The 13,188-nt window shown below is 36.6% G+C and overlaps 1 protein-coding gene across 1 annotated transcript in view; it reads right to left on the bottom strand.

The window, feature by feature from the left end:
* The window catches only part of PPA2 (inorganic pyrophosphatase 2), an 87,347-nt gene that overhangs the window by 47,965 nt on the left and 26,194 nt on the right, over window positions 1–13,188 (bottom strand). Inside the window, exons 6-7 of the mRNA XM_082729193.1 lie at window positions 8,907–8,993; window positions 2,706–2,832 (exon numbers count right to left, since the gene is read on the bottom strand). Of these exons, the coding sequence (XP_082585319.1) occupies window positions 2,706–2,832; window positions 8,907–8,993 (214 nt within the window). The remainder of the gene's footprint in view (window positions 1–2,705; window positions 2,833–8,906; window positions 8,994–13,188) is intronic.

The following is a 13,188-nucleotide window of genomic DNA, read 5'->3' as shown; positions in this document are numbered from 1 at the left end:
CCAGGGGCGCCTGGGTTGCTCAGTTGGTTAAAGCCTCTGCCTTCGGCTCAGGTCATGATCCCAAGGTCCTGGGATCAAGCCCCACAAGCCCCACAAGCCCCAGATCGGGCCCTCTGCTCCGCAGGGAGCCTGCTTCCTCCCCTCTCTCTCTCTCTGCCTGCCTCTCTGCCTACTTGTGATTTCTCTCTCTCTGTCAAATAAATAAAATCTTAAAAAAAAAAAAAGGGTATCTGTCCATTAACATTTGCTTAAGCAGCAGGACAACAACAACTCTTCTTTTGTCTGAAATAGTTGAGAGAACATTGGATAATGTTTGGAGACATAGTAAACACAAATCAAAACTTGAGTTTGAATTAAAAATAAAGGCTCCTCTGTAGGGTATCCAGTATTCCATGATTCATTATTTTTTAAAAAATTTATACTACAGTTTTTTCAGCCTTTTACTTTGTACCTGCATCTATTCCTTGGGTCATTGTAAAATAAGAAAGAAAAGAAAATTCAAAAAAGATATGTAGAATCCATTACAGTAAAAAGAATGAGAAGTAATAGAAGAAAACACAACTCCTAAAACTACAAAACTTAATTTACAAACTCTAGATATATAAGAGTTATTACTTCAGGTATTATCCAGAGTGAACACTATACAAATATCCTTCAAGTAAGTAATACCCATTTTCCCTCTGTATACCTTACTCCTTCAGGAAATAAATACAAAACAAATGTAAGCATACCACTTCAGAGCAAAGTATGTCAATAACACTCATCTAATCTTTTAATTTTAGGATTTTTTAAATGTATTTTGAAGAAGCACTCTTCTATTTTTTTATGAGGATATGTGTTTCTTCTGGTGGAATGGAAAAAAAGTTCTTTTTTCTTTCAAAACCAGTTCTTGTAATTATTCTAGTCTGATGTCAGCTCAACCTAAGTAATTTCAGTATTTCTGCATGTCTTTTTGTATAAGCATACACTAAAAAAATTCAGAAGATGCCAAAGCGCATAGTCATCTCCATTCAAGATACAAGCAGAATTAAAGTTAAAAGAGAGTTAAAAATTTTCATTCTAATTCTTGGGGAATTCAAGAAGGAGGTACGGTACTTAGCCTTATGTAATCTGGTTTCAATCCTGCTAGTTAGAAAACCCGTATTACTATAATCAAGTATGAACTGCTTTATACAGTACTAGAGGTAGACAATGGACACTATAATCAAAAATGAGTTCAAATCATGGTTCTACTATTTAATGGATGTGCAAACTTGGGCAAATTATTTAAATCCCTGGAGCACCTTTTAGATTAAGAATAGTAATATGCACTAGAACAGGTACAATGCTTTGCATATGCGGAGAGTTTAAAAAGTTAAATTGTATCCACAACAAGACTGGGCTAAAGTAGAGTGTATTCCACCTAACAAATAATTTCATTCAGGCTTTCAGCCTCTCCAGTTTCAAGGGGGAATCCCTTAGCAGAGTTTCATGACTTCAGGGTGTCAAATCACAAATTGATTAGTTAGTGGGTTTGTTTTGGCTGTGCTGTTGAACCATTATATTACCAGTTCTCAACTGAGCAGCAGTTAACCTATTAAAAAATGTTAACTGTGTATTTTCCTCTTCTCACATACGTATCTATGAGAAATATGGCAATAAAGAAACCCAGGTAAAGTAGTAAGACGGACAAGAAATATATATGGTTATGGACTCAAGTCTCATATTTTAATTGTAGTTTTTCTTCTTTAGTATTGCCCCTGAGGTTACTTGTACTTCCCCTCACCAGACCCTTTCTTTTCTCAATTACATGCAAGAATGGCATAAAATCTCTGGCTGTTCCATGCACAAGGAAAGGTTTTTAAATGCACATAAATTAAGAGAGGGTAACACATGAAGTGTCAATGAGTTTCAGTCAATTCAGAAATGATGTATTTTCCAGATAAGAACTGAAGTCTAAAGGGAACCAGGAACCTGAAAAAGAATGAAACTGAGAGAAAAAAAGGTAGATAAATAGGGGGGAAAGAGTCAAAGAATAATAATAGTGGCTATATTTTTAACAGTCGATACATGACAGTCAGATGCTTTTAGTAAATCATCTCTTACTGTCAATAAGCTCACAAGTAGGTAGAACTCTCTCCCTTTATAGGTGACAAACCTGAATTTGAAAGGGGTTAAATGATCTACCCAAAGTCCCTCAGGCAGGAAGTAGCAAAGAACTCAAATTGAGGTCTGTCCAACTCCAAAGAAAGTCAACTCTTTATCATACCAAGCTATTTCTGGGACATCAAAATTTTGTCAAAGAGCAGTTACCTTTCCCCCCATTTTTGCACAGATTATATCTTTGATCCCTTAGTTTTCTTCCTGTTACCCAAATGCACAAAACAGAGATTTAAAGGCGGGGTGGGGGGGTGGGGGGGAAGATGGGAAAGGCAGGGAGGAAGGGAGGGAGGAGGGAAGGAGAAAGGAACCCCGTAGTGTGCACTTTCTTAGTCTGAAGTACCACCTGTTCTCCGATATCCTTTTCTCTCTTTTTATGACCCAACTCAGACACAATCATAACTGACTACCCTTTACATTCTGTGGATGGAGACTGAATAACAAAACAAAGCACACAAATTTAACTCCCAAATATATACATTGTATTTCAGATGAGACCCTTTTAAAATCTAAGAATTCCAATGACATACTAATTTACTTCTATTTCTGGAAAGTTACAGACTTACCATGAAACTTTGAGGCTTCGGGATCATTCACATTGATAGCAATTATTTTCCAATCTGTTTCACCCTGATCAATAAGAGCCAAAATTCCAAGGATCTTCACATGAATAACCTCTCCACAAGAAAGAACCTTTAAAGAAAAAAGAAATTCAGCATTTGCAAGGTTTTGGAAATTTACTCATACATTATAAAAGCCCATGTGAAAGATTAAAAACACTATAGACTGAAATTTAATAAAGCTTTAAAAATTAAAGATAATTTTAAAACAGTCATAAAGCCTTTCATGATAGAATTCCCTTTTAGAATTAAGTTTCTTGATCCCTTTTTGGAAACTGAAGTTATTTATATATCTTGAAATTTAATGTACTAGGCCTAGAAACTCATCCTAAACAGAAAATAAAGCCATATATATCTTTACATACTTTAAAGCTTGCTTCTGCTGCTTGGGGATAAAAGAGACCTGAAAATCCTTCTAAATTGCTTTTTTGGAAACCACATTTATCAGTTACTACTGAAAAGTAAATTTTTAACATATTAGAGTACAGCCTTAAGAAGATGATGAGTGACAGTAAAAGAATTAACAAGTTAAAATACCGATTAAAAAAGGTTTCACAAAATGCTTTAAAAAGATTTTAAAGGAAATCAAGAAACTGCATGATGTTGAAGCAGATGTTCCATGTGTTAAAGAAAGTTATTTCAGTGGTTCCCTCAAGTTGCCAATGACAGGTTTATATGCATGCATCCTTTCTATATCCTTTTATTTTTAAAGGTTTGGTTTGCTCTACAGAATTTACTGCAAGCCAAAATTTGAACACATGCTTTGGAACAAATTCCTTCATGACTCAAAAAGCAGCTTTTACATTTGGAAAGCAAGGTATACAAAAGAAAAGTCACTTTGCGTCTTGAAATTTGAGAGGAAAAAGAAAAAAAACAGATCTGAAACCATGAAGTCAAATAAATCCTTTCAGAACATTTGCAAAATGAATCTAAAATCTTAATATAAATCTACATGAATCTGTAATTAGTTGTAACTAATTACACAAAAGATTAGTGTGACTTTATAAAGTAAAATCTTACTTTTAGGGAAATATGCACAATTATATTAACCAGACTGACATGTTTACGCTCTACTACTCACCACCATTTAAACACTATTCAATAGAAAGAAAGAAGCCTGTTCTCAAAGGTTTCCAGTCTTACTAGGGAGACTTAAACACCTCATGCCAGGAGATCCTTTATAAAACAAAAATGTTCAAATCTGAAGTTTCTACATAATTACCAGTGTAAGGCTGGACACAATGGATAACTCAGCGATAAACTAGATCACAGGTTCCCAACCAGAGGCAATTTTTGCCCTCTACAGACTACCTGGCAATGTCTGGAAACATTTTTGATTGTCAAAAATGGGGAGGTATTTCTAGCATCTAGTGGGAAGAGGCCAAGGATGCCGAACAGAACCATCCCCTATAAAAGAATTATCCATCCAAAATGTCAACAGGTCCAATGAAGACCCTACAGAAGACTTTGGTGGTAGGGGTGACGTATCAGATGTATAGTTTTTAAAAGTGCAATACAAATTGTTTTTTTTTTTTAAAGATTTTATTTATTTATTTGACAGAGAGACATCACAAGTAGGCAGAGGCAGGCAGAGAGAGAGGAGGAAGCAGGCTCCACGCTGAGCAGAGAACCTGATGATGTGGGGCTCGATCCCAGGACCCTGGAATCATGACCTGAGCCGAAGGCAGAGGCTTAACCCACTGAACCACCCAGGCACCCCAAATTGTTTTATTTTTATTTACAAAAATTAATAATTTACTTTGAAATTTCATACAACATAAGAGAAGATTTGAGATGTTTATGGTTACAAGGGCTAATAGGAAGCATGTCTGGGGGTTACCAAGTTTTATCAGAATGATACAAGCGCTCCGATCTCATAAGCAACAGAAAGGGATTAGACAAACCACTGTCTTGCTATAATTCCTTTAAAGACTGGAAAGGAAACTCTCAGACAAACCAAAAACTCAGAATAGGAACTTAAGAACAAATGGTAAAATTCTTATGAACTTTCTACAATTTACTCTAAATCAATTCAACAAATGTAGGCAGAGCACATAGTGTTAGACTACCAACTGAATAACACATAATCCCTCAAGGAATTTCAACAACCTTAAAAATTTCTACATATGTGGTTCTAAATTATCAACTTTCAAGACTTTGCTCCCTTCCCTCTGTCCATTTACAACATAGTGTTCAAAGACGCTTTCTCCCATTATGTTCCTTACAGATGATTGAAGGACTCTTCACACAGCCAGACACAAAAAAAAGGAGCACTGTACCAACAACAACCAAACTGTTCTTTAGATGGTGATTAACACTTACTTCATATTTACTTAATGTACTTCAGGTCTCATTAACTAAAGGAATAAACTGTACTGGCTATAAGATGAAATCTACTTTTCCAGTTTAATTATAAAACTATCAATCTACCCTTCCCAGGAAACTACTGTGTCCAGCAGGGTCTACCACTGAAAAATGAGTTGAGATTCTAAAACAATGTAGGTGTGCCTCAAAGGTTTTAGGCAGAATCAGACTAGGGTTCTTACCACTTTTCTAGCTATTATGTAAAGATTTCAAAAGAGAGGATTTTTAAGTCTTAATTATTATGAAGCTGAATTCTTTATTCACCATTTCTAAAGGTGATATTAGGCAAATAATTTCCCACCATTATGTTAGAACTTGGTTTCTCAACAGTGAAATGGAGATTATATCACCTATTCCTTGAAGTGAAGAGCAAAGGCTACAACACATACATGAACTAGAACATAAAAGGTCTCCTACAAATATTATTACTTTTTTCTCTCTGGGCTCTACATGTATTTAACAGCTCACACCAGTCAACTGCTAACTTCTCAGGGGCCTGGTATAAGCAGAAGAGAACAGTGGTCTACAATAAAAGTTCTATGCTAATTCTCAACTTGAATGAGCTAAAACTGCAGCTGGACCCAAACAATATAAGGAAACCATGGAAAGTAAACCGCTTAAAGCCTGTTATACCATATATCTACTGTCATGAACTATGACAGACCTACAGCCTTAAAACAATGTAAATTTATTGTCTCATAGTTTCCATAGGTCTTCTAAATTCCAAGTACAACATGGCTACATTCTCTGCTTACTACCTGACAAGACCAAAATCAAGGTGTTGTAGAGGCTGGAATCTGATCTAAAGGTTCTAAAAATGAATCCACCTAAATTTGGTTCCTTGTACTTGTAAGACTGAGGTCCCCATTAACTTGCTGGCTGTCAACTAGGGACTGCTCTAGGCAACTAGAAACCAACTGCATTCCTTTTCATACATCCCCACCTCCATCTTCAAACCAGCAATGGAATATCAGTCCTTCTCACACTTTGAACCTCCAAGTTCCTCTTCTAACAGCAGTAAGACTAAGCTCCTTACTTTGAAGGGCTCATTTAATTACACTGGATCTGCATGGAAAATCCAGGAGAATACTTCTTTAAACTGCTATGTAAAATAATATAACCAAGAGAATGAGATATTACCATATTCACAGATTCCAGGATTAGGGCAGACATCTTTGAGAGGCCATTCTAGAAACCCTGCCTCCCATATCAAGTTCTACCAAAAAAAGGAAAAAGGAAAAGCTATATTCAGGAAAACCTTTAACTATATTAACTGTATAACAGAAAATAAACTGGAAAAAATGTCCAACAAAATAAAAATATTTACATATTTACCCCAAGAAGAAGAATGCATGGAAAGATAAAAATTGTATGATTAGAAGCCCGGGTGGCTCAGCTAAGCATCTGCCTTTGGCTCAGGTCATGATCTCAGGGTCCTGAGATTGAGCCCCACATCTGGCTTCCTGTTCAGTGGGGAGCCTGCTTCTCCCTCTCTCTTTCTCTCCCTATTGCTCCCCCTGCCTGTGTTCTCTGTCAAATAACTAAAAAAAAAACTTTTAAAAAAACTGTATGATTTATTGGGATAGGAGGATTATGAGGGAAGGTTTTATGCTTGATTTTATTTCCATAACATAACTACACTTTTCTTGAACAACAAATATTACTGAGAGAAAGAAAAAAGTCCTAAATATTGAATTTGGGTCAAAGATAAAAACGAAAGTAGGCAAAAATAAGAAAAACTGTTCCCAGGGAAGAAAAATCAAGGGAAATACAATTAGAGAAGAGCTGAACAAATGCACAACCCTCAAGCCAAACAATAGTTGAGAATTAGAGAGAAGAACTTAAAAGCAAACCAGAAAGAAGGAGAATTAGAGGACAACCAAGATAGTATGATATAAGCAAAGTCAAGTGAGGAGACTGTTTCAAGAAGGAAGACAGACTGAACAGTATAAAATATCATGGTAAGTTCAAGTTAGACAAAGTCTATGAAATAAGCCTGAAGGATTTGGCTAAAAAAACGTTAGCAGGGACCTTTCTTCTTCTTCTTCTTTTTTTTTTTTTTTGTAAAGATTTTACTTATTCATTTGACAGAGAGAGATCACAAGCAGGCAGAGAGGCAGGCAGAGAGAGAGGAGGAAACAGGCTCCTGGCCAAGCAGGAGCTTGGATGTGGGGCTTGATCCCAGGACCTGGGATCATGACCTGAGCTGAAGGCAGAGGCCCAACCCACTGAGCCACCCAGGTGCCCCAGCAGGGACCTTTCTTGAAAGCAGTTCATGAAAATGCGGGGGGCATGTAAACAATTTTGAAATAGGTTGAACATTAAGTGGAAAGTAGGAGATGCAGATGAGTGTTGAAAACTCTTTTTATGAGTCTTCAGGTGAAGGGAAAGAAGGCACAGGGGAGGAGGTCAATAAAGAAAGAGAAGTTGTGAATAGAGAACAGGGAAAGGATGAGAAAATCCTGTGTTTCATGAGTCAGGAAGGGACAAGATCTAGAGCACAGGTAGAAGCCCAGGTCTTACCTAAGAAAGACAGTTCTCACAATAAGAGAAGAAAGGCAAGAGGGGTGCCTGGGTGGCTCAGTGGGTTAAGCCTCTGCCTTCAGCTCAGGTCCTGATCCCAGGGTCCTGGGATCGAGCCCTACATCGGGCTCTCTGCTCGGCAGGGAGCCTGCCTCCTCCTCTCTCTCTGCCTGCCTCTCTGCCTACTTGTGACCTCTGTCAAATAAATAAAATCTTTTTTAAAAAAGAAAGAAAGAAAGAAAGGCAAGAAATAATGTTTGTAAACCCTGGTAGTTTGGTAGTCCAAAATGAAGAGATGAGGGAGCTCTTATCTGTTGGTTCCTGTGGGCTCAACAAAATTTAAAAACAAAATGTTCTGCTGTTAAGTGAAAACGAAGTGCCAGGAGTCGAATGTCTACAGGGAACAACAATTATTAGTAATAAATGCAGCAGAAAATAGAAAAATGGACCCCAAACACAAAGAATTCTCTAAGTAGCAGCAACCTATGAACTTGTAGGTTTTGTTCTTCCTGAGTAGGTCTTGGCAACCTGGAAGCAGACACAAAATCAAGAGTGCATATAACACCCAGTGCTCATCACAACACAAGCCCTCCCTAGCATTGTATGTGGCTAACTGAACATTTATTAAAAAAAAAAAAAAAAAAAAAATCAAAATGTGACTTAGGGACACAAAGTGAGCAGATGTTGGAAAAATGGTGCCAATAGAACTATTCAATTTAGGGTTGCCACAAACTTTTATTAAAAAAAAAAAACAACAACCAGTATCTGTGAAGGAAAATAAAGCAAAGCAAAACAAAATGAAAAAAACAAAACAAAAAAAAAAAATCAAGAGTCCGAGTTGGCTTTATTCAGTATTGAATATCCTGTCTGAATAACGGCTAACGAAGCTGAAGACAGGACTCAGCAAAGTTTTTCTATAAAAAGTCAGACAGTAGTTATGTTAGACTTCGCAGATGGTACAGTCTCTGCTGCCACTCCTCAACCTCGGGACCAAAGCAGCCACAGACAATACATAAGTGCGTGGGCATAACCGTGTCACTGACAGACACAGATGGTGCACTATACTTCACTTGCCTTGGGCCGCAGTTTACCAACCCCTAGCGTAAGAGAAGGAAAAAAAGATACAAAAAGGGACTCGTATCAGAGGGATCGATAGGCCAGGCCCGGGGAGACCTGGAGAACTGGTGCCTCCCGAAGAGAAAGGAGGTTTTACAGCATGAACAGACTAAAACACATAGAATAACAGTCTAGAAAACAAACCTTTGAGCCTATTTCACAAACATCAATAGGATCATTATCTCCACAGCAGTCTGTACTCTTATCTTTTTGATGGGGATCTTCCCAAGTCTAAAAAAGAAAAGAGGGAGAGAGGAAGCAGAAATGTGGTTAATACTCTTTATATTATAGATCTTAATCTTTCCACATGAGCACGAAGTTTTACAGGTAGTAGTAAACCAAAGGGGAAAAACCTAAGAAATTACACAGGCTCTGAGCCAACATGCCAGTACAACCCTAAACATCACAATAATTAAGACGGATTTATAGTATTCCCTCCTTCCATCTCATTTTTCTGTATAATCACATCTGAAAGTGGGCAGTATTTCCAAACATACTCTTTTTCCAAGCTGAGTCAGCATGTAAATTCATGCTGTCTTTTCAAGTTTCAGTTCAGAGGTTTCCACCATCTGCGCTGCTTCCAGGGCCTGCGGGAACTGTTGCTTCCATCATTCACTGCTTCCTTTGACATGGTAACAGCATCAGGTCTGGCGCTTTGTGTTTGAAAATTAACTTTCTATTCTTTAAATGACTCCTACTAGAAGAAACCTAGTTTTCCCTTCATAAAGAACAAGACAGAATCTACACCAAATAAAAGAAGAATCTATTTTTGTCTCATTTCATTTCCACTTAAAAAATTCTCTACCTTGCCATTGAATCTCAAAACCTTGACAAAAGCCTGAAAAGATGTCAACCCTTAAGTTTTCTAAAAAGATTATACCCTTCTGGTTACAAAATACACACATGAGCATTTCTATAAATGAAAAGCATAAGAGAAATTTGTTATCAAATTTAAATATCCCTTAGGCACCATCCTTCCCCAAAAGCCTCACAATTACTTGATTCTAAATGGAACTACAGAAGTTCCCTAAAATCATCATTTTCCTTAGATATACATTACAGATGTGCAGAGACTGTGTCACCTCAAGACTGTTATCCAGAGATAATTTTAGATTATCCAAGCTTGGCTCCTCTAATTTTATATTGATAATTTTAAAAGTATACTCTTATTTACAGCTAAACCCTAGATAAACTCCAATATTTTCCTTCTGGCCCAAATTATAATATATTTAGGAGTAAACTGAACCCCACCTTGCAAAAAACAAAAAAATTCAGTAAAACAACATTCACTACCTCAAATACTAATATTAATAATAAAACATAGGAAGAATAAACTTACTGTTAACCTTACATAGTGATTATAGGGGAAAGACATATTCTAAGTAATACACACAACTACACACACACACACACACACACACACACACACCATGGAGAAAGTACTATTGTTGACCAATTTTATAGACAAACTGAAGCACACAGAATTTAAATTGCCCAATGCTCACATTTTCTAAATGGTGGCAATGGGATGAGAACTCAAGGTATTAATCCTGTTACAATGCCCAAGTTTAGATAACAACAGCAACTGAGTGAGAATTACTTTCAGATATAACCTTATTCTTCTTCATGATTGTCTTCTTTTAAATACCTTCTCTCACTCACAAAATCTCCTAAGTAGGTATCCATTCACATTGCAAATATTTATTGAGTACCAATCAGGGCGGGAAATTAGGAATAGACATGCAGAGGACATAGTCAATACCCTGAAGAATGTCAAGTTAATAAATGGTACAGCATTTGTCACAAATGCTACAAAATTAATCTTGATGTGCTAAAGAAACCAAGATGGGACTGAGATAAGACTGAAATCAGAGAACCTAGAAGCAGAAAATATCTGAGAGCGTCTTCCTTCCTTATATAAGAACCCTCTCTTAAACTTCCCTTAACTTTCCTCCACCCTCAAAAGGGGACAAATGTGATAGTTAAGGTCACTCTGACATAAAGGAAGTTGCCTAGACTCTAGGTCTACTTCCGTCACAAACTACCGTGGCCCAAACATCCGGATCTCAGTTTCCTCACCTATTAAAAAATGGGGTCTGTAAGACAATTGCTAGATGTGTCCCAGCCCTGAGTGCTAGGACTGTTGGTGGTCATTCATTATCCACATGAATACTACCAGTCAAGAGGAAGCTTCATGAGATAACTTAGTCCATTTGAATCAGCAGTAATTTTAAGAAATTCCTTCCTTGAACTGAGACAAAAACAGTCTTCATACATGCTATACTTCATTTGGTTTTGGTGGGTGCTTCCCATTTATTATTTGGTCTCAGAACTCCACTTTCAATATTATTTATCAATTTATTCCTCCTGTCAAGGAAGTAAGTACATAAGTACAAAATTCTTAAGCTACACAATCTTGATACATTTAAGGCATGTTCTTCATGATTTCCCTTACCACAAAAACAACTGACTGGTTCTAGTTCTAGTCCTGCTTTTCACACTTTATGCAAAGGCCTCCATTGTGATTACAAAAGAGATTCACAGTAAATGACTTCCAACTTAACTTGAAAATATAGTATAATTTTAAGCAAGCACCAGGAGAGGAAATCTTGACAAAATTAAAACTTGGACTATGCCCCCTTGTGGAGCTTTAACTGTATAGCTAGGCAGAGAAACAACTTAAAAAGCTCAATGTCCACAAGAGAAAATTCCAAATCTTAACATTTGCTTCACAAAAGTTAAAAAAAAAAAAAAAAATTAGCATCCAAAATTTAGAAATAACTTCAACAACTAAGTAAGAAAAAGGGCAACCCAATACAAAATGGGCCAAAGACAAGAACAGGTCATTCAAAGAGAAAACATGAATGACTTATAAATATATGAAAAGATAGCTAGTCTGATTAGAAAAATAAAAAGTAAATTGTATAATGAGAAATAGAAATATAAAATAGAAATAGAAAGAGAAATAGAAAAATAAAAAGTAAAAGTATAATGAGACACTATGTCAAAAACCTAAAAATATGATAATGCCAAATAAAGCTGACCCTCAAATAACTCAGGGTTAGGGATGCTGAACCCCTGCACAGTTAAAAATCTGAATATAAATTTTGACTCCACAAAAACTTAACTACTAACAGCCTACTGCTAACAGGAAGCCTTATCAATTACATAAACAGCACATATTTTTATGTTACATATATTATATACTAGATTCTTAAAATAAGCTAGAGAAAATGTTATCAAGAAAATCATAAAGAGGGGTGCCTGGGTGGCTCAGTCGTTAAGTGTCTGACTTCAGCTCAGGTCATGATCCCAGGGTCCTAGGATCAAGCCCTGCATTAGGCTCCGGGCTCAGCTGGAAGCCTGCTTCTCTCTCTCTCTCATTCCCCCTGCTTGTATTCCCTCTCTTGCTGTGCCTCTGAGAAATAAATAAATAAAAATCTTTAGGAAAGAAAAAAAAGTCATAAAGAGAAAATACATTTACAGCACTATACCATAAAAATCTCTATATAAGTAGATTCAAACCCATGCAGTTCACACTCATGATCCAGGGTCAACTGTACTGGTAGGGATATAAGGCACCTAGCACACTATGCACTGCTGGTAGGAGTGTGTATTGTTACAATTTCTTTTGTAAGGAATTTAGAAATACCTAGTAGAGTTACAGAAGTGTGTCACTCACAATTAAGCAATCTGATTCATAGGTATACACCTATCAGTACATACCTATATATGCTACATATATAGAAAAATTTTAGCATGAACCCAGGAAAAGCATAAATAAAAAGAGAAACTATCAATGGAAATACAAATAATGTTGGTACAAACAATGGCTATAAAGCTAAAAAAATAAATCAGAAAACAGATTACTGATCTAGCCTAGAGCAAATCTTTCTCATCCTTGTGTAGATGTCTGAGATCATTACCTTATAAGCTACAAATATTAATAAATACATTTATAATCACCATGCTCTGGTCCTTATGTCAAAAAAAATCATTGAATTGTACAGAGCTCTCTATACAAGTGCTTCTTGAGAACTACTTCCTGGTTAATCAGGATTCCTATAACCAGCTCAAGGGAAGGAGGATGCACCTGTACTTTACCAGATTCAATTTGAAGCAAAAGCCACTGCCAGCTGTCTCACTAAGGGCAGCTATTATCAGTGACAACAGTGTCATCATCGAGAAATATTACTGAGGAACTCCCTCCAGGCTAAACAGTTTGCTTTGATTATTTCATTCAGTATTGACAACAACCTGTGGGGGAGGTGGTATAATGATATAGATGTAGAAATAGACCTAGAGAGATTTAGCCACTGATCCCAGGTTACAAACCTAGTAAGTGGTACTAAATGTTACTTGGGGTCAATGAACCAGACTCATAATGAAGTTCAAAATAAAAACACAATATTCCATTAAGACTGAA

This window comes from Mustela nivalis (genome assembly GCF_964662115.1).
Source record: "Mustela nivalis genome assembly, chromosome: 4".
NCBI lineage: Eukaryota > Metazoa > Chordata > Mammalia > Carnivora > Mustelidae > Mustela > Mustela nivalis.
Note: the sequence above shows the minus strand (reverse complement) of the source record. Positions and strands in the feature narration are given on the sequence as shown.